The sequence below is a fragment of the Callorhinus ursinus genome, unplaced genomic scaffold (assembly GCF_003265705.2).
Source record: "Callorhinus ursinus isolate GAN/ISIS: 27379988/994484 unplaced genomic scaffold, GSC_fseal_2.0 scaffold28, whole genome shotgun sequence".
NCBI lineage: Eukaryota > Metazoa > Chordata > Mammalia > Carnivora > Otariidae > Callorhinus > Callorhinus ursinus.
This window is the reverse complement of record NW_027397090.1, coordinates 21,439,313-21,460,841: the sequence shown is the minus strand read 5'-3', so window position 1 is coordinate 21,460,841 and position 21,529 is coordinate 21,439,313. Positions and strand designations below refer to the sequence as shown.

The window sequence follows — 21,529 nt, the reverse complement described above, 5'->3', positions numbered from 1 at the left end:
CAGTACCAAAAGACTGGGATCATTCCCTGCATATTTTCAGACCACAATGCTTTGAAACTAGAACTCAATCAGAAGAGGAAAGTCGGAAAGAACTCAAATACATGGAGGCTAAAGAGCATCCTACTAAAGAATGAATGGGTCAACCAGGAAATTAAAGAAGAATTAAAAAAATTCATGGAAACCAATGAAAATGAAAACACAACTGTCCAAAATCTTTGGGATACAGCAAAGGCAATCCTGAGAGGAAAGAATATAGCAATACAAGCCTTTCTCAAGAAACAAGAAAGGTCTCAAATACACAACCTAACCCTACACCTAAAGGAGCTGGAGAAAGAACAGCAAATAAAGCCTAAACCCAGCAGGAGAAGAGAAATAATAAAGATCAGAGCAGAAATCAATGAACTAGAAACCAAAAGAACAGTAGAACAGATCAACGAAACTAGGAGCTGGTTCTTTGAAAGAATTAACAAGATTGATAAACCCCTGGCCAGACTGATCAAAAAGAAAAGAGAAATGACCCAAATCAACAAAATCATGAATGAAAGAGGAGAGATCACAACCAACACCAAAGAAATACAAACAATTATAAGAACATATTATGAGCAACTCTATGCCAGCAAATTAGATAATCTGGAAGAAATGGGTGCATTCCTAGAGATGTATCAACTACCAAAACTGAACCAGGAAGAAATAGAAAACCTGAACAGACTATAACCACTAAGGAAATTGAAGCAGTCATCAAAAATCTCCCAAGAAACAAAAGCCCAGGGCCAGATGGCTTCCCAGGGGAATTCTATCAGACATTTAAAGAAGAATTAATATCTATTCTCCTGAAACTGTTCCAAAAAATAGAAATGGAAGGAAAACTTCCAAATTCATTTTATGAGGCCACCATTACCTTGATCCCAAAGCCAGACAAAGACCCCATCAAAAAGGAGAACTACAGACCAATATCCTTGATGAACATGGATGCAAAAATTCTCACCAAAATACTAGCCAATAGGATTCAACAGTACATTAAAAGGATTATTCACCACGACCAAGTGGGATTTATCCCTGGGCTGCAAGGCTGGTTCAACATCCGCAAATCAATCAACGTGATACAATACATTAACAAAAGAAAGAACAAGAATTATATGATCCTCTCAATAGATGCAGAAAAAGCATTTGACAAAGTACAGCATCCTTTCTTGATCAAAACTCTTCAGAGTATAGGGATAGAGGGTACATACCTCAATATCATAAAAGCCATCTACGAAAAACCTACAGCGAATATCATTCTCAATGGGAAAAAGCTGAGAGCTTTTCCCCTAAGGTCAGGAACGCGGCAGGGATGTCCACTCTCACCACTGCTATTCAACATAGTATTGGAAGCCCTAGCCACAGCAATCAGACAACAAAAAGAAATCAAAGGCATCCAAATCAGCAAAGAGGAAGTCAAACTCTCACTCTTTGCAGATGATATGATACTTTATGTGGAAAACCCAAAAGACTCCACCCCAAAACTGCTAGAACTCATACAGGAATTCAGTCAAGTAGCAGGCTATAAAATCAATGCACAGAAATCAGTGGCATTCCTATACACCAACAACAAGACAGAAGAGAGACAAATCAAGGAGTCGATCCCATTCACAATTGCACCCAAAACCGTAAGATACCTAGGAATAAATCTAACCAAAGAGGCAAAGGATCTGTACTCAGAAAACTATAAAATACTCAGGAAAGAAATTGAAGAAGACACAAAGAAATGGAAAAACGTTCCATGCTCATGGATTGGGAGAACCAACATGGTGAAGATGTCAATGCTCCCTAGAGCAATCTACAAATTCAATGCAATCCCCATCAAAATACCATCCACTTTTTTCAAAGAAATGGAACAAATAATCCTAAAATTTGTATGGAACCAGAAGAGACCCCGAATAGCCAGAGGAATACTGAAAAAGAAAAGCAAAGCCGGCGGCATCACAATTCTGGACTTCCAGCTCTATTACAAAGCTGTCATCATTGAGACAGTATGGTACTGGCACAAAAACAGACAGATAGATCAATGGAACAGAATTGAGAGCCCAGAAATGGACCCTCAACTCTATGGTCAACTTATTTTTGACAAAGCAGGAAAGAATGTCCAATGGAAAAAAGACAGTCTCTTCAACAAATGGTGTTGGGAAAATTGGACAGCCACATGCAGAAGAATGAAACTGGACCATTTCCTTACACCACACACAAAAATAGACTCCAAATGGTTGAAAGACCTAAACGTGAGACAGGAGTCCATCCAAATCCTAAAGGAGAACACAGGTAGCAACCTCTTCGACCTCAGCCGCAGCAACTTCTTCCTAGAAACATCGCCAAAGGCACGGGAAGCCAGGGCAAAAATGAACTATTGGGATTTCATCAAGATAAAAAGCTTTTGCATAGCAAAAGAAACAGTCCACAAAACCAAAAGACAACTGACAGAATGGGAGAAAATATTTGCAAATGACATATCAGATAAAGGGCTAGTATCCAAAATCTATAAAGAACTTATCAAACTCAACACCCAAAGAACAAATAATCCAATCAAGAAATGGGCAGAAAACACGAACAGACATTTTTCCAAAGAAGACATCCAAATGGCCAACAGGCACATGAAAAAGTGCTCAACATCGCTCGGCATCAGGGAAATCCAAATCAAAAGCTCAATGATACCACCTCACACCAGTCAGAATGGCTAAAATTAACAAGTCAGGGAACGACAGATGTTGGCGGGGATGTGGAGAAAGGGGAACCCTCCTACACTGTTGGTGGGAATGCAAGCTGGTGCAACCACTCTGGAAAACAGTATGGAGGTTCCTCAAACAGTTGAAATTAGAGCTACCATTCGATCCAGCAATTGCACTACTGGGTATTTACCCCAAAGATACAAATGTAGGGACCCGAAGGGATACGTGCACCCCAATGTTTATAGCAGCAATGTCCACAATAGCCAAACTGTGGAAAGAGCCAAGATGTCCATCGACAGATGAATGGATAAAGAAGATGTGGTCTATATACACAATGGAATATTATGCAGCCATCAAAAGGAAGGAGATCTTGCCATTTGCAACGACGTGGATGGAACTGGAGGGTGTTATGCTTAGTGAAATAAGTCAATCAGAGAAAGACATGTATCATATGACCTCACTGATATGAGGAATTCTTAATCTCAGGAATAAACTGAGTGTTACTGGAGTGGTTGTGGGTGGGAGGGATGGGGTGGCTGGGTGATAGACATTGGGGAGGGTATGTGCTACGGTGAGCGCTGTGAATTGTGCAAGACTGTTGAATCACAGATCTGTACTTCTGAAACAAATAACGCAACATATTTTAAGAAAAAAGAAAAAGAAGAAGATAGCAGGAGAGGAAGAATGAAGGGGAGTAAGTGAGAGGGGGAGACGAACCAGGAGAGATGATGGACTCTGAAAAATAAACTGAGGGTTCTAGAGGGGAGGAGGGTAGGGGGATGGGTTAGCCTGGTGATGGGTATTAAAGAGGGCACATTCTGCATGGAGCACTGGGTGTTATGAACAAACAATGAATCATGGAACACTACACCAAAACAAATGATGTAATATATGGTGATTAACATAACAATAAAAAATTTAAAAAAGAAGAAGAAGAAAAGATATGGGGTGTATATAATGGAGTATTACTCAGCCATAAAAAGAATGAAATCTTACCATTTGCGATGACATGGATGGAGCTAGAGAGTATTATGCTAAGTGAAATAAATCAATCAGAGAAAGACAAATACCATATAATTCCATTTGTATGTGGAATTTAAGAAATAAAACAAATGAACATAGAAGAGAAAAAAAGAGAGGCAAACCAAGAAACAAACTCTTAACTATAAAGAACGTACAGATGGTTACTGGATGGGAGGTGGGTGAGGGGATGGGTCTGATGTGTGATGGGGATTAAGGAGGGAACTTGTATGGAAGTGTTGAATCACTATACTATACACCTGAAATTAATGTTACATTGTATATAAGCTAATTGGTATTTAAATAGAAACTGGGGGTGGGGGATGGGCAAAGGCATTTGCAACGACCTGTATGGAGATAGTATAAATCAGTCAGAGAAAGACAAATACCATATGATTTCACTCATATGTGGAATTTAAGAAACAAATGAGCCAAGGAGGGAAAAAAAGAGAGAAAGGCAAACCAAGAAACAGATTCTTAACTATAGAGAACACACTGGGTGCCTGGGGTGCCTCAGTCGTTTAAGCATCTGCCTTCAGCTTGGGTTGTGATCCCAGGGTCCTGGGATTGAGTCCTGCATCAGGCTCCCTGCTCAGCAGGCAGTCTGCATCTCCCTCCCCCCTGCCGCTTCCTCCTGCTCATGCTCTCTCATGCATGCCCTCTCTCTCTCTCAAACAAATAAAATCTTTTTTTTTTTTTAAAGATTTTATTTGTTTGACAGAGACACAGCGAGAGAGGGAACACAAGCAGGGGAAGTGGGAGAGGGAGAAGCAGGCTTCCCGCCGAGCAGGGAGCCTGATGCGGGGCTCGATCCCAGGACCCTGGGATCATGACCTGAGCCGAAGGCAGACGCTTAACAACTGAGCCACCCAGGCGCCCCTCAAATAAATAAAATCTTAAAAAAAAAAAAAAAAAACTGTAGAGAACACACTGGTGGTTATCAGAAGGGAGGTGGGTGAGTGGATAGGGAAATAGGTGCTGGAGATTAAGGAGTGCTCCTGTGGTGAGCACCAGGTGTTGTATGTAAATGTTGAATCAATATATTGAAACTAATAAGACACTATGTGTTAACTACTGGAATTTAAATACAAACTTAAAAAAAATATATTATCTAAATCAGAAAATAAATGGGCAAAGGACCTGAATGGATATTCTCCAAAGTAGATACATGAAAGGCTGACTGGTATATGAAAAGATGCTCAATCATCATCATCAGAGGAATGTGAATTAAAATCACAAAGAGACATCATCTCATGCCTGTTAGAAATTTCCATCATCAAAAAGACAAGAGATAGCAAATGCTGGCATGGATGTGGAGAAAAGGGAATCCTCATGTACCTTTGGTGGAATTGTAAACTGGAGTAGCCACTATGGAAAACAGTATAGAGGATCATCAAAATTAAAAAGAGAACTACCATATGATCCAGCAATTCCACTTCTGGGAATATATCCAAAGCAAACAAAAACACTAATACGAAAAGATATCTGCAATCCCAGAGTCATTGTAGTAATATTTATAATAGTCAAGACATGCAAACAACCTAAGTGTCCATCAGTGAATGAAAGGATAAAGTTGTAGCGTATATATACAATGGAATATTATTTAGCCATAAAAAATGAGGAAATCCTACCATTTGCAACAACATGGATGGGACCATGAAAGCATAATTCTAAGTGAGATAAGTCAGAGAAAGACAAGTACTACATAATCTCACTTACATGTGGAATCTAAAAGAAAAAAAAACAAAAACAAATTCATAGAAAAGGAGATCAGACTTGTGGTTACCAGAGGCAGAGGGTCAGACTTGTGGTCACCAGAGGCAGAGGGTTGGAGAGAGGAACCAGAAGAATGTGGTCAAGATACAAACTTCCAGCTGTAAGTGCTAGGAATGTGAAGCACAGCATGGTGACTAGAGCTAACACTGCTGTACGGTATATAGAAAAGTTGTCAATGGAGTAGATCCTGAGTTTTCATCACAAAGAAAAAACAATTTTCCCTTTTCTCCTCTCTCTCTTTTTTTTTTAATCGTATCCGTATGAGAAGATGGATTTTATCTGAACTTATGGTGGTAATCATTTCACAGTATATACAAATCAAACCATCATGTTGTATGACTTAAATTTATACACTGATATATGTCAGTTATTTCTCAATAAAACTGGGAAGAGTAATGAAGTCAGAATCTATTACAAGATACATGATGAGATGTTCAAAATATTTTATTAGAGAAGCACAAATTAAAGTAGTAATTAGAAGTTATAATCCATTGGATTGGCCAAATTATTAGAAATTATTAGAAATAGGGGCAGGGCTGTAGAGAAACTGATATCTTTGTACACTTGGGATTGTAGAAAATAATGTGGTCATACTTCATCAAACAGAATATTATAACCCAATGATAAGGCGATCCCATTACTCTTCCCCAAGAAACTCGCATCCCCCAAGAATAGTTCATGAAGAAATTTCCTACAGTATTAATTGTAGTAGTGGGAAGCTGGACAAGTAAAATGTGGTATATATCCACAGTATGGAATGCTATGCATCAGTTAGAAGCAATGAACTTTTCTAGAAAACCACATTGCAACATGAACCAATTTAGTGCTAAGAGAAAAAAACAAGAAACTGAGTAATAGCACCATGCCATTTCTACAAATTAAAAATGCCAACAATTTAAATTTTACAAATACCCTACAAATTCAAGGACAGATAGCAAACATATCAACTACATTAGAGCAGTTACCTCTAAGGATAAAAATAAATATGAGTGAGAATTAAAAGAGAGATCTAAAAAAATAAAATTGGGGCACAGGGTAAACATATTGATAATGATATTAATTAACAACTAAGGAATATAATTAACTCAATTTCCTGTAAACAAAGTACAAAAACTTTTTGTAAAATGTCAAAATAAGTAAATTAGTTAGAAAGATCAAGTCAGTGTTGTGTTACACTAGCCAAGTAAAAAGAAAATGTCAGGAAACATAACTACTTCTGTCATATAGAGCAAAAAGCTGTCCCCCAAATGTAGTGATGGTACCCTCAGAGTTGACGGCTGAAGGAAAGGCATGGGACATAATAAAGGAAGGCCATCTCTAAATGACAATTCTGAAGCACTAAGGGGAAAGAGAGAAAATGAAAAGAAACCCTCAACAATGTGTCCCACAGTAATTTTTTTTAAAAAGCTAAATCAATGAGTTTCTGAATGTGTAAGAAAAGGATTTAAGACCGTGATGTGATGGAGGTAGAAAGAATAAAAATGCTAGAGAAAGGGAGAAAAACCATAAAGCAGGATCCTAGATCCAAAGTACCAGTAATTATAGCACATTCCCACCTAGAAAGTCGAGCAAAGACAAAGATACTGAGGCCTTCAGTGAAGATGGCTTTCAGGTGTCCAAGGAGACTATACCAACTCCACCCATGCAGTTCCAGAAGTGCAGAGTATTACAGAAGTGTCATATTAACAGCATTTCACAGCTGCCAGCCTCTGCCAGTACAACTCCAGTTCACTCATGCTGTCTCCCATGCCCTTATTCTCTACTCACCGAGACAGCTGTGGCTTGAGATTTCACCATCCAGCAGACATGGCTCTTCTTGCTCCAAACTGAAGATGACTTCTGGTTTGGGCACTTGACACCCTATTAACAGGAAATGATAGAAGACTTGGTTTCAGAGGCCATTCAATGAAGCATTCCATTTACTTTCCAGAAAAGTTCATGCAGAGAGAAGTATATTCATAATACCCCAAAGGGATAATGAATAACATGGAACAAAATAAGGACAAAAGTAGTACACACTTCAGATGTCCTGCAGTCTTTAGAACTCCCACATACCTCAGAAATCCCCCAGATTTCAAAAATTCCACTGAGAATGAAAATATACTCAAACAGGTACAGTCTTACCCCCAGTGGAGCTGTGCTTACCCACTGAGATCAAGTTGAAATAGTTTTCCAGCATTACATCCCTGTACAGGCTTTTCTGAGCAAGGTCCAATTGTTGCCACTCATCCCTGCTGAAGTCTACTGTTACATCCTTGAATGACACTGACCCCTGAAAAACACATTCCTATTCAATGTGAAGGATGAGGATTGAAGAATGGGAACAAGATATTTAGGAACTTACTTTTAATAATTTTTAATATGCTACAACATATAAGGCTCTCACCAAACACCAATATCTTATATTATTATTTTGAAGGAAAAAATAAATCTTATTAAAAATATCATGCCATTCTTTCTATGCTACTGATGATATTCTGTGTAGTTTCGGTCTTATTTTTATTGGTATACTAGTTTCAAAGAAATAAGCTGTCTAAATTCATAAAACTGTAAACATACGATTTGTGCATTCTTTTCTATGCCATGTCAGCAACACTTCACGTAAAAAATAAACTATATTCTGCCATTCATTTTGCACTTACCAATCCACTGAATAAGTCCATTCTTTCTTTTAAAAAGATGATTAAAAAAAGGCTTTTTTACCCCCCAAAACAGTGTGGTACTAGGATAAAGAGAGACATATAGGTCAATGGAATGTAACTGAGAATCCAGAAATAAACCCTCATATTTATAGTCAATTAATATTCAACACAGGTGTCAAAACAATTTAAAATGGAAAAAAAAGTTTTTCAACAAATAGTGCTGGGACAAGTAGATATCCACAGGTAAAGGGATAAAGCTGAACCCCTACTTCATAACATATAAAAAAATTAGCTCAAAGTGGATCAAAGGCCCAATGTTCTTATATTTAGCCAAATTTACATTTAACTAAAAGGTAAATCTTTGTGACACTGGATTTGGCAATGATTCCTTAGACATAACATCAAAAGCACAAGCAACTAAAGAAAAAAAACAGATAAACGGGACTTAATTGTGCTTAGGAGGATATCATCAAAAAAGTGAAAAGATGGAAGCCTGGGTGGCTCAGTCAGTTAAGCGTCTGCCTTCAGCTCAGGTCATGATCCCAGGGTCCTGGGATGAAGTCCCACACTGGGCTCCTTGCTCAGTGGGGAGCCAGCTTCTCCCTCTGCTCATTGCCCCCCCCCCACTTGTGCGCTCTTGCTCTCTCTCTGACAAATAAATAAATAAAATCTTTAAAAAAAAGTGAAAAGACAACCCAAAAACTGGGATAAAGTTTTTGCAAATTATATGTCCAATAAGGGACTTGTACCTAGACTACATAAAGAACTCTTATAACTCGGGTGCATGGGTGGCTCGGCTCAGGTCATGATCCCGGGGTCCTGGGATTGAGCCCCATATCAGGCTCCCTGCTCGGTGGGAAGCCTACTTCTCCCTCTCCCACTCCCCCCTGCTTGTGTTTCCTCTCTCGCTGTGCCTCTCTCTGTCAAATAAATAAATAAAATCTTAAAAAAAAAGAACTCTTATAACTGAATAAAAAATAATCAATTAAAATGGGTAAAGGATCTGAATATACATTTCTTCAAAGATAAACAAATGGCCAAAAGCACATGAAAAGATCCTCAATATCTTTAGTCGTAAGGTCACATAGAAAATACCCCTTCGGGTGCCTGGGTGGCTCAGTCAGTTGGGCGTCTGCCTTCAGCTCGAGGCATGATCTCGGAGTCCCAGGATCGAGTCCTGCATCGGGCTCCCTGCTCAGAGGGGAGTCTGCTTCTCTCTCTGCCTTTCACTCTGCTCGTGCTCTCTCTCGCTCTCTCTCTCTCAAATAAATAAATAAAATCTTTAAAAAGAAAAGAAAATACCCCTTCAAATTCACTGAGATGACTATAATAAAAAAGATGCTCAATATTATTTGTCATCAGGGAAATATGCCCACTAGGATGGCTTCAATAAAAAAGATAATAATAAACATTAGTGAGGAAATGGAAAAACTGGAATCCTCATGTGATGGTGAGAATGTTACAGCCACTTTGTGAAACAGTGGCAATTCCGCAAAAAGTTAAACATAGAGTTACAATATGACCCAAGAGGTCCACTTCTAGGTATATTCACAAAAGAAATGAAAACATTTGTCCACATAAAAATTGCACATTTATAGTAGCATTATTTCTAATATTCAAAAATAGAAACAACCTAAATGTCTGTGAACTAATAATGGTTTAAAAAAATGTGCTATATCCATGTAGTATGTTATTCAGCCGTAAAAAGGAATAAAGTACTGGTACATGCTACAGTGGATGAATCTTGAAAACATTATGCTAGTGTAAAAGAAGTCAGTCACAAAAGGCCAGATATTGAATGATTCCATTATTATGAAATGTTCAGAACAGGAGAACTTATTGTTACAGAAAGAAGATTACCGATTGCCAAGGGCTAGGAGGAATGGGAGGATTAGGGAGTGACAGCAAAAAGGTGTAAGTTTGGAGGGAGAGAGTTAAAGAAAATGTTCTAGGGCGCCTGGGTGGCTCAGTTGGTTAAGCGACTGCCTTCGGCTCAGGTCATGATCCTGGAGTCCCGGGATCGAGTCCCACATCGGGCTCCCTGCTCAGCAGGAAGTGTGCTTCTCCCTGTGACCCTCTTCCCTCTCGAGCTCTCTATCTCTCATTCTCTCTCTCTCAAATAAATAAATAAATAAAATCTTTAAAAAAAAAAAAAGAAAATGTTCTAAAACTGATATTGGTTACACAACTCTGTGAATATACTAAAATCCAATGGATGTATACTTTCTTTTTTTCTTTTTTTTTAAATTTTATTATGTTGAATGTATACTTTAAATGGATGAAATATGTGGTGTAGAAAGGACTCTTTATTTAAAAAGATTTTATTTATTTGACAGAGAAACACAGCGAGAGAGGGAACACAAGCAGGGGGAGTGGGAGAGGGAGAAGCAGGCTTCCCGCCGAGCAGGGAGCCCGATGCGGGGCTCGATCCCAGGACCCTGGGATCGTGACCTGAGCCAAAGGCAGACGCTTAACAACTGAGCCACCCAGATGCCCAAAAGAAAAAGGTTTTTTAAATGAAGATGTGGTATGTGTATATACAGTGAAATCACTGAGTATCACTCAGACATAAAAAAAGAGTAAGATTTTGCCCTTTGCGACAACATGGATGGGCCTACAGGGTATTGTGCTGAGTGAAACAAGTCAGAGAAAGACAAATACCATACAGTTTCACTTACATGTGCAATCTAAAAAACAAAACAAAGTATAAACAAACCCATAAATACAGAGAACAAACTGATGGTTGCCAGGGGATAGGGGTAGAATGAGTGAAGGGGATGGGAGGTACAGACTTCCAGTTACGGAATGAGTAAGTCATGAGGACGCAAGGTACAGCCTAGGGAATAGAGTCAGTGGTATCGTGACAGCTTTGTATGGTGACAGATGGTAGCTACATTTGTGGTAAGCATAGCATAATGTATAGACTTGTCGAATCACTGTGTTGGACAGCTGAAACCAATGTAATATTGTGTGTCAACTGTACTTCAATAAAAAAAATAAGCCAAGATTGAGACTTCTTAAAAAATGGAGTACGTGCATTCTACCCTATTTCTCCTGCTAATTACCTAAAAATCTAAAAAAATACACAAAACATTTATCCACACCCTTGGCTTTCTCTCAAGAGCTTTCTTGACAGTGAAACTAATTTTGGCATCTTTTGGAACCTTGATAGCCTGAAAATTCCCCAAGTCATCAAGTGTGGTTCCTTTTTGCTTAACAGCTATCCCCTCAATCCATCTCAACTGTTACATTTCACTATAATCAGGAAGAAGAAACTTGGCTACATCTTCAACCCTTTGCTTGGAAATCTCCTCAGAGAAAAATCCAAGTTCATCACTGACAAATCTGTTTTCCACATAACTACAGGACAAACTTCATCTAGGCTTTCTGCCACTGCACAACAGGGTACCCTTTCCTCTGGTTTCCAATAACACGCTCCTCATTTCCTTCCAGTCATCACGAGCAGTACCTTTAAAAACCGTTTCTATCAAGATTTTGTTTATAACAATTTAGGTATTCCCTAAAACAACATAGATTTTTCCTACTGCGCTCCTCACCTCTTTGTGAGTCCTCTAGCAGAGTGGTTAACAACCATATTTCTACTACCAGTCTGTTCAAGGAAATCTAGGCTCTTGCTATTCTGTTCTTCAAAATTCTTACAGTTTCGACCCACTACTGAATTCCAAATCTACTTCCACATTTTTAGGTATTTATTACAGTAGCACCCCACTTCCAGGTACCAAAATCTGTAATGGTTTCCTATCACTGCTGTAACAAATTTACCACAAAGTTAAAACAACACAAATTTATTATCTTATGGTTCTGAAGGTCAGATTTTCAACATGGATTTACTGGGCTAAAATCAAGATGTTAGCAGGGCTATATTCCTCCTGGAGGCTCAAAGGGAGAATTCATTTCCTTGACCTACACACCTTCTAGAAGCTCATGGCCCCTTCCTCTATCTTCAAAGCCAGCAGAATGGCATCTTCAAATCTCTCCCTGACTCCTGCCTCCCTCTTTTACTTATGAGGACACATGTGATTACACTGGGTCCACCCAGATAACCCAGTGTAATCTCCCTACCTCAAGATCCTTAATTTAGCCACATCTGCAAAGTCCTTTCTGCCACATGAGGTAAAATATCCACACTTTCCAGGGATTCGGATGTGGACATCTTAGGGGCAATTATTCTTATTACCATATCTAGTAAGAGAAAATGAGATAGTAAAAGTAAAAACAATGGCTTATTACCATATCTAGTAAGAGAAAATGAGAAGGTAAAAGTAAAAATTATTTACAATCTAGAATTTACACCCAACCAAGCTATGAAAATAAAGACATTTCCAGATATGCAAGGTCTCAAAAAATTCACTTCCTACACACACTTTATAGAGAGCTACTGTATGACAGGTTCTAAAAATGAAAGCGTAAGGGGCACCTGGGTGGCTCAGTCATTAAGCATCTGCCTTCGGCTCAGGACATGATCCCAGGGTCCTGGGATAGAGGCCCGCATTGGGCTCCCTGCTCTGTGGGACTCCTGATTCTCCCTCTCCCACTCCCCGTTTGTGTTCCCTCTCTCGTTGTGTCTCTCTCTGTGAAATAAATAAAATCTTTAAAAAATAAAATAAAATAAAATAAAAATGAAAGCATAAATCAAGAAAGAGCCTAAAACAAAGAGATCCAACGCTTGAGGGACATGAAAGGAATCTCTAGAACTATGCCAAAGAGACCCCAAGTCAGTAGCTGAGTATCAAACAGAGAACACTGCGAGCAGGTCAGGTCAAAGACCATGAGGGAAGTTTCTTTAGAGATGAAATTAAGAGCCTGTATTCTAAAGCCAAATTACCTGGGCTTACACCTGGCTTCAGTACTTACTAGTGGTACAGTCTTGGGCAAGTTAATTACCTTTCTGTGGATCTGTTTCTTCCTCCGTATAAGGTGAGGATGATTATAGATACCTCATAGGGGTTGTAATTAAATTAGTTAATAGAGAGGGTGCTCACAGTGCCTGGCAAATAGCAAGCACTATAGTAAGGCTTGTGATTACCATTACTCTTATTACCTAATATATTTTAACATACTGAAAAGATATTTCTATACTTGGGAAAATTTATGGAATTAACTGCTATATAATCACAATGTACACACACACACACACACACACACACAGAAAATGAAACAAATGATTAAACCAAACAATTAATGATTGCAGGTAAAACAAAAAGTAGTGCACAAAAGGTAAAGTAAATGGTTCAGCTGTGAATATAATTAAAATAATCCTCATAATAAATACAGCCTATTGATTTACCCAAAACTATAATATTCCTATCATAAGGAGACATAAGAAATATGCATGTGAGTGTTGAAGGCCAAAGTGTTTCAAAGAGAGTTAAATCCTTATTTTCCATTGTATTAAGTCAGTAGATACTGCCTAAAGCTGAAAGCTAAGAGGCACCAATATAAACATTACTTAGACATATGAAAGTCAATACTAAAACAAGCAGTTCAACTGAGTTCACAGTGATTACCTTTGAAGAGCTGGAATTTGAGAGCTAAGCAAAGTTCTATGGAGCCTCAAAGAACTATGTGAGTAAATACAAGTGTAACTTTCATGATATTCCAAATGAAATATTTACTTTTAAAAGTTAAAATGCAAAGAACAAAGAGGTAAATATATTTGAAAAAAAATGAAAGAATATGCTTAATATAAAATAAGTCCTCCTCAAAAAAAAAAAAAAATCAGTGAACTGACTTCCATTCCTGGAAAGATGGGAATAGATGCACTTGTCCCTTCTCACCCTACTAAGTACATCTAGAAACCATAGACATCATCCATAAAACAAATATGAGAAGACTCCATAAGGCTAAAGAAAAAAAGTCGACTGGCTAGGGACCTCAGAAACCAAGGAACTACACAGCATGAGTTCCCGAAGACTGCTTCATACAGCCTTGACAGGTGCTAGAAAAGCCTACAACCCAGTATCACCAACAAGAGCACACAAAGGGAGCTCAAAGAAAAGTCTGCTCTCTCTAGCTAAGGGGCAGAAAGGCAGAAAGGGCAGAAAGGCAGAAAACTTTTAGGCGAAACATACTCCGGCCAGACACAACAAATTAAAAAAACAAACAAAACCTTTTGTTTTGGGGTCTGACCCCAAACCCATCAGCAAAGACCCAATGAGTAGCCTAGACTCCCATTCTTGCCCAGTTAAACAGAGATGCCCTTTTCATACTTCAAAGGTGTGGTGTGAGAAAAAGCCGGGAGGGGAGTTGGAACTTTCATCCATACAAAGAAATAATAAAATAAAATAAATAGATCAGTATCCCTCATAAATATGCTATAAAAATCCTTAACAAAGTATTAACAAATACAAATATATAGGAAGAAGTATATGCCATAATTAAATGGGGTTTATTCAAAGGTTGCAAGGCTGGCTCAAGATGTGAAAATCAATCAATTGTAGGTGGGGGGAAGGGGGTGTCTGAGGACCCAGCAGGGCCTCCTGCTGCATGAAAAGACAATAAATTTTATTCTTTAAAAAAAAAAAGAAAATCAATCATAATCCATCATAGCAATAGGCTAAAGAAGTAAAATCCCATTACCATATCAACTGATACAGAAAAAACATCTGACAAAATACCAGTTCATCGTAAAACCTCAAAACTTTGCTTCATGAGGTAGTCCTTGGACAAGCATAAATGACATCCTGTGGGAATCCCAACCCTATTAAATCAGAATCTTAAGTCATGTGCAAGTGTGAGAAGCGCTGCTTTATAACAATAGAAAACCTATCAGTGCACTTCTACTAACAGTGTTGTTGAAGACACTGTTCTGTCTCCATCCAAATTTTTCTCAAACAACAGGAACCAGGATATCTTTACTACAGGTGAAATAAATTACTTATCAACAATATAAATCAGTATCTCATCTCTATTACTGCTAGGTCTTTCAGGGAAATCAGAGACAATCTCACAGTTCAAAGTTCATAGCTGTGTAAAACCACACAAGTCACATACATCTATACTCCAAGCTTGACGTGGAGTGAATAGTCACTTCTTTTTTTCCCCCTGATCTTAATTTTTATTTATTTATGCTTGTCCATCTTACTCTATGGATTATTAAATGCTTCCTAAAATCCACTAGAAAATAAAGCAACAAATATAGAGCAAAAACAAGTAAGAACTTACCAGGGACTTGGTCATTTCCGGCTCTTCTGGGAAAGAGGCAGAGATCTGAGAAATGAGATGGACAGAGGGACAGATGAGAGAAGGAAGTGTGCCAGAGTCCCACACATGGACACATATATCATTTAGCATCCATGCACCTGACCCAAAAACTTATTTCTAGAACTGTATCATAAAAAAACCATCCCAGGGGCACCTGGGTGGCTCAGTTGGTTGGGTGACTGCCTTTGGCTCGGGTCGTGGTCCCGGGGTCCTGGGATCGAGTCCTGCGTCGGGCTCCCTGCTCCGCGGGAGGCCTGCTTCTCCCTCTCCCACTCCCCCTGCTTGTGTCCCCTCTCTCGCTGTGTCTCTCTCTGTCAAATAAATAAATCTTTAAAAAAATTAAAAAAAAAACCATCCTGTATTGCACAAAATTTAAATGCAGGAGTTTTACCACAGCATGGCTAATAACAAAATGAAAAGGCTAGAATACCTTGATAACCCAAGACTGCTTAAATAATTTACAGGCCATCCTGAGAACATAAAGTTATATAAAATTAAATTACAGTAGAAAAATATGTTAAACTAACATGTAAAAATAAAAACATGTACCAAACAGTGTGATTCCATTTTCACTGAACAGTATGTGCGTACATGCACATGCGCACATACACGCATATACACATCTATGAGTGCATTCATGCATAAAAAGAAAATTATCTGGAAGGAAATATACTACCATGTTTTGTTTTTGTTTTTAAGATTTTATTTATCTATTTGAGAGAGAGAGAGAGAGAGCACAAGTAGGCAGGCAGGCAGGCAGAGGCAGAGGGAGAAGCAGGCTCCCCGCTGAGCAGGGAGCCCGATGTGGGGCTTGATCCCAGGACCCTGGGATCATGACCTGAGCCGAAGGCAGACGCTTAACCGACTGAGCCACCCAGGCGCCCCAATATACTACCATGTTAACAGGTGTATTATTTGGGTGATGGTAAAATTACAGGTAATTTTTATATTCTTCTTACTTGCTAGTAAAAAACAAAGTAACTGTTTTTAAAGAATATAATGAGTTTGCTCTGAGCTTCTGTGACTAGCCCATCTCAACCAGTGAGAAAATTCACAGGAAACACCAAAGAGAGAGCCTGAAGCTTTTTCACTTTTCTCCCTCGCTTAGAGTTCTTTTTTTTTTTTAATTTTGTTGTTATGTTAGTCACCATACATCATTAGTTTTTGATGTGGTGATCCACAATCCACTGTTTTTGTATAACACCCAGTGCTCCATGCAGTACGTGCCCTCCTTAATACCCATCACCGGGCTACACAATGCCCCCTCCCCACTCCCCTCTAAAACCCTGTTCAAATAGCTCAGAGTCCATAGTCTGTCATGGTTCATCTCTCCCTCCGATGTCCCTCCCTTCATTTTTCCCTTCCTTCTCCTAATGTCCTCCATGGTATTCCTTATGTTCCACAAATAAGTGAAACCATATGATAACTGACTTTCTCTGCTTGACTTATTTCACTTAGTATAATCTCCAGTCCCATCCATGTTGATGTAAAAGTTGGGTATTCATCCTTTCTGACGACTGAGTAATATTCCATCGTGTATATGGACCACATCTTTAACCATTCATTTGCTTACAGGTCTTAAAAGGGAAACTTCAATGGAAACTCTGTCTTGTAAAGAAAGCACTTCTGCTGTCTTTCCTATATAGCTGTACCCTAGGGCAACCAAACACTTCATGCAGGAGTTTCTCTCTTCCTCTATTTATAATATTCCAGCTAATAAATGAAGGAATGGTAGAAGTGAAAATGTCCATCTTGTACCCTTAATGAAATAGTGGATCTAGGAAACAATCAACAGCTATTCACAACACAAAAAGATAACCAGATATTGTGTGCCTGATGGAAGTACACACCACCACTTAGGAAGTAGTCTTGCCCCAGAATAACAAAAAAGAAACTTGAATCTGCCAAGCCTCTAAATCCACCTACCAATCCAATCTACATGAAATGGTATTTTTAAATATATTATAATTTTTAAAAGTATAATAATAGCACTGTGGTTATTTTTATTTAAAATATTTATTTTTAGGTTTATATATTGAAATATTTATGGGTGAAATGACACAATGTATGAGATTTGCTTCAAAATAATCCAGCAGAAGAGAAAAAATATGGGAAAGGAAGGTGTAGATGACAAATGACTGGGCATGACTTGGTAACTAGAATAACCACACTGACACCCACTGACCAATGGGCATATGGGAGGTTTATTATATTACTTGCTCAGCTTTCCTACTTTTGAAATTTTTATAGTAAAAAGTTAACAAAGTCATGTTTTAGAAAATGAGATAAACTTGACTACAGAGTATCAGATGAGGGAGCTACTTACTATCGGGGAGCTTCTGTTAGATTGGTAATGGCTAGGTGGCTGTGAGAAAAAAAGTCCACATCAGGACCTGTATGCTGAAGTATTTGTGGAATGATATGGTATCTGAGATTTATCTTAAAATAGTATGGTCAAGGGAGTCCTGGGGGGCTCAGTTGGTTAAGTGTCTGCCTTCAATCTCAGGGTCCTGGGATTGAGCCCCATGTCAGGATTCCTGCTCAGCAGGGAGTCTGCTTCTCTCTCTCTCTCCCCCCCCCACCCCTCCCCACTGCTCATTCTCTCTCACTCTTAAATAAATAAATAAAATCTTTAAAAAATATATTCTGGTCAAAACAAAGTAAGTGGGAAGAAACACGTGAAACAACACTGGCAAATAGTTGATAATTACTGAGACTGGGTGATATGGGCATTTGGGGTTCATTATATATTTTACCTACTGTACATTTAAAATTGTGTACATTTAAAATTTTCTATAACAAAACAAAAAATCTCAAGGCGCCCGGGTGGCTCAGCTGGTTAAGCACCCCACTCTTGATTTTCGCTGAGGTGATGATCTCAGGGTTGTGCGATCAAGCCCAGTGTCAGGCTACATGCTGAGCATGGAGCCTGCATGAGAATCTCTCTCCCTACCTCTTCTCTGCCCCTGCCATCCACGTGCGCACGCTCTCTCTCAAAATATAAACAAATAAATACATAAATAAATAAATACTTCTAAAAAACAAAATCTCTCCCACTACAGCAGATTTGGAGCATATGACATCAGCCATACACGGCCCACACTGCAAAAGGATCATGTCTTGTTTTAGCAAAGCCCAGTTCTAAACGCAGTCCTGCTTGTGAGGCTCCCTCCCCCTTCACAGGAGCTCTCACGTTCCCAGAGAGGTACGAGCTGGGTCCTGTGGCCAAGTTCTCCGTGGCTGTCGGGTTCACACTGGGCCTCACCTCTGTGTATCTTAGGACTCCAATCTTCCTAGGAGCCCAAGGGTGGGTGGACATCCAAGACTGCCAGCAATATTGGGCTAAGGTGGGCTGGAGTATGAAAAAGTGATTCTGAAGGCTCACTAAGTGCTCTGACATCAAGGCTCTGTGAAAACACAAAGCGATCCTTCAGAGAGAGTGCCACATGGTGACAGCCACTCAGCTGTACTCCCAAGAGCCTCCTACGGTGTGGAACAGGAGACACAGGGGAACAATAAAAAGTACAGAGCCGAAGCAATGTATTTTTGAATCCCAGCTCTTTTATCTTCTAGCTGTGACAATTTGGAGAACTCACTTCAGTCTCAATTTCCCCATCTTCATACTTTTTAGATAAACAAACTCATAATACTTGAAAAGCACTCAGCCCAGGGCGCCTGGGTGGCTCAGTTGGTTAAGCGACTGCCTTCGGCTCAGGTCATGATCCTGGAGTCCCGGGATCGAGTCCCGCGTCGGGCTCCCTGCTCGGCGGGGAGTCTGCTTCTCCTTCTGACCCTCCCCCCTCTCATGTGCTCTCTCTCTCTCACTCTCTCTCTCAAATAAATAAAATCTTTAAAAAAAAAAAGAAAAGCACTCAGCCCATGTGTGGCATATAAACACTCGTTAAATATTACCTATTGCTATTACTGCAATATCAATAATCCATGTAGAATGCAATTACAGTACCAGAGATCATCTGACTTCACAGCCTGCTCATCATCACATAGTGTTCCTCACTTGCACTCCTCAATCTGCTCCACTGTCAGCTGCTGCACACTGACCTTCCCCTGGAGTCATTACTCACACCTTAGAATCACTGGTTCCCAAATCACTCATTCTACAGTCCCTGATCACAGAGCCTCCAACAGCTCTACCCCAATGGTCCTGGCTCTCTACCAATCAATCCCATGCCCTTGTATGTGTTTTTCCTCTATTCTCAATACTTCTGATCACCAAAATGTGTGTGTATGTGTTGGAAGCGGGGAGGGAAAGGGATCCCCACACTAAGCAATTCTGCAACACCAGCTGAGTGTCTTACAATTTAACTCAATTCTGACATCATCAACTTGGAGTTAGCATCAGATCACACAGGTTGAGGGCTCAGTCCCACAAGAGTGCCCCCACTCCAGCTTCAGATGCCAATCATTAAGTCCAGGTTGTTAATTGTACCTTATCAACTGGCTGTAAATCAGAGGTTCCCAGCAACCCCAGCTTGGATTCCATTAATTTGCTAGAGCAGCTCACAGAACTCAGGATAACATTTGATTTACTGGATTAACAATTTATTACAAAAGAATATAACTCAGGGGCACCTGGGTGGCTCAGTTGGCTAAGCGACTGCCTTCGGCTCAGGTCATGATCCTGGAGTCCCAGGATCGAGTCCTGCATCGGTCTCCCTGCTCAGCAGGGAGTCTGCTTGTCCCTCTGATCCTATCCCCTCTCATGTGCTCTCTCTCTCTCTCATTCTCTCTCAAACAGATAAATAAAATCTTAAAAAAAAAAAAAAAAAGAATATACCTCAGAAACAACCAGATGGAAGAGATGCATAGGGCAAGGTATATGGGAAGGGGTACTCCACTCTCCCAGCATCTTTATGTGTTCAATCCAGGAGCTCTCCAAACTCCATCCTTTTGGAGTTTTATTACATACAGATGATCAATTAAATAACTGGCCATTGGCCATTGATTCAACCTCCAGTCAGGGGGTGGGTTTCAAGTTCCAACCCTCTGGATGGCTCAGTCAGTTAAGCCTCTGACTTTTGATTTTGGCTCTGGTCATGATCTCAGGGTTGTGCGATGGGGCCCCACGCTCAGCAGGGAATCTGCTTCTTTCTCTCCCCCCCCTTCCTCCTCCCCTCTCCCTGCTCACACTTTCTCTCTCTAAAACAAATAAATCTTTAAAAAAGAATATAGGGGCACCTGGGTGGCTCAGTTGTTAAGCATCTGCCTCAGCTCAGGTCATGATCCCAGGGTCCTGGGATCGAGCCCCGCATCAGCCTCCCTGCTCCGCTGGAAGCCTGCTTCTCCCTCTCCCACTCCCCCTGCTTGTGTTTCCTCTCTCGCTGTGTCTCTGTCAAATAAATAAATAAAATCTTTAAAAATAAAATAAAATAAAATAAAAAAGAATATAAAAAATATACATTTCATACATAAAGATGTATTTAAAGGAAATTTTATACCCCTATAGGTATCCAGTATAAAACTGAGAAAATAAGGGAAAGAATAACAATTTACATCAAAAAGAGAAAAAAAGAGAAAGTATCTTAAAAAAAAGTGGGGGAGATAAAATTAATATAAAAAGAGTAGAGATGGGGTGCCTCAGTGGCTCAGTCAATTGAATGTGGAACTCCTGATTTCTGCCAGTGTCATGATCTCAGGGTCCTGGGACAGAGCCTCTCTATGAGGAGTCAGCTTGAGATTCTCTTCCTTTCCCTCTGCCCCTCCCACCCCTCATGTGGGCACATGCTCTCTCTCCAAAACAAATAAATAAATCTTTTAAAAAGGAAAAAAAAAAAAAAGTAGAGATTATAAACACAACTAATACTTTAAAATGGTCCATAAAATAAAATTTGAGATGCCTGATAATAAAAAAGAGAAAGAATATACATATTACAAATAGCAAGGTAGCGACTATCTGGATAAGTAAAAGATCAAAATAAGGTAAATGAAGATTTATATGCAACGTCATGGCGCACTTTTTAAATCTCTAGCAAAATATAGCATGAATAAATCATAAATAGGAACAAACCAAAAAGCCTAAAAGAGGATATTTATTAATCTTTAACATCGCTCACCCCTCAGATCCCCCATTATTCAGTCTCCACAGTTAACCACCCGTACTGACCCCACAGACGCCGACCCTCCACCGAGGATCCACCGTCAGACCCC

General features: G+C 39.5%; 1 protein-coding gene across 12 annotated transcripts in view; it reads right to left on the bottom strand.

Moving 5' to 3' along the window:
• ZNF484 (zinc finger protein 484) overlaps nt 1-21,529 on the bottom strand; it is a 46,606-nt gene that overhangs the window by 17,473 nt on the left and 7,604 nt on the right. For 3 of the 12 annotated variants that reach the window (XM_025891740.2, XM_025891737.2, XM_025891739.2), the window contains exons 2-4: nt 15,326-15,370; nt 7,644-7,785; nt 7,266-7,358 (exon numbers count right to left, since the gene is read on the bottom strand). In XM_025891740.2, coding sequence (XP_025747525.1) covers nt 7,266-7,358; nt 7,644-7,785; nt 15,326-15,340 — 250 coding nt within the window. In that variant the 5' untranslated portion in view covers nt 15,341-15,370. Of the gene's footprint in view, nt 1-7,265; nt 7,359-7,643; nt 7,786-15,325; nt 15,371-18,629; nt 19,186-21,529 lie in introns of those variants that run through there. The other 9 variants (XM_025891799.2, XM_025891738.2, XM_025891741.2 and 6 more) reach the window with 4 other exon arrangements.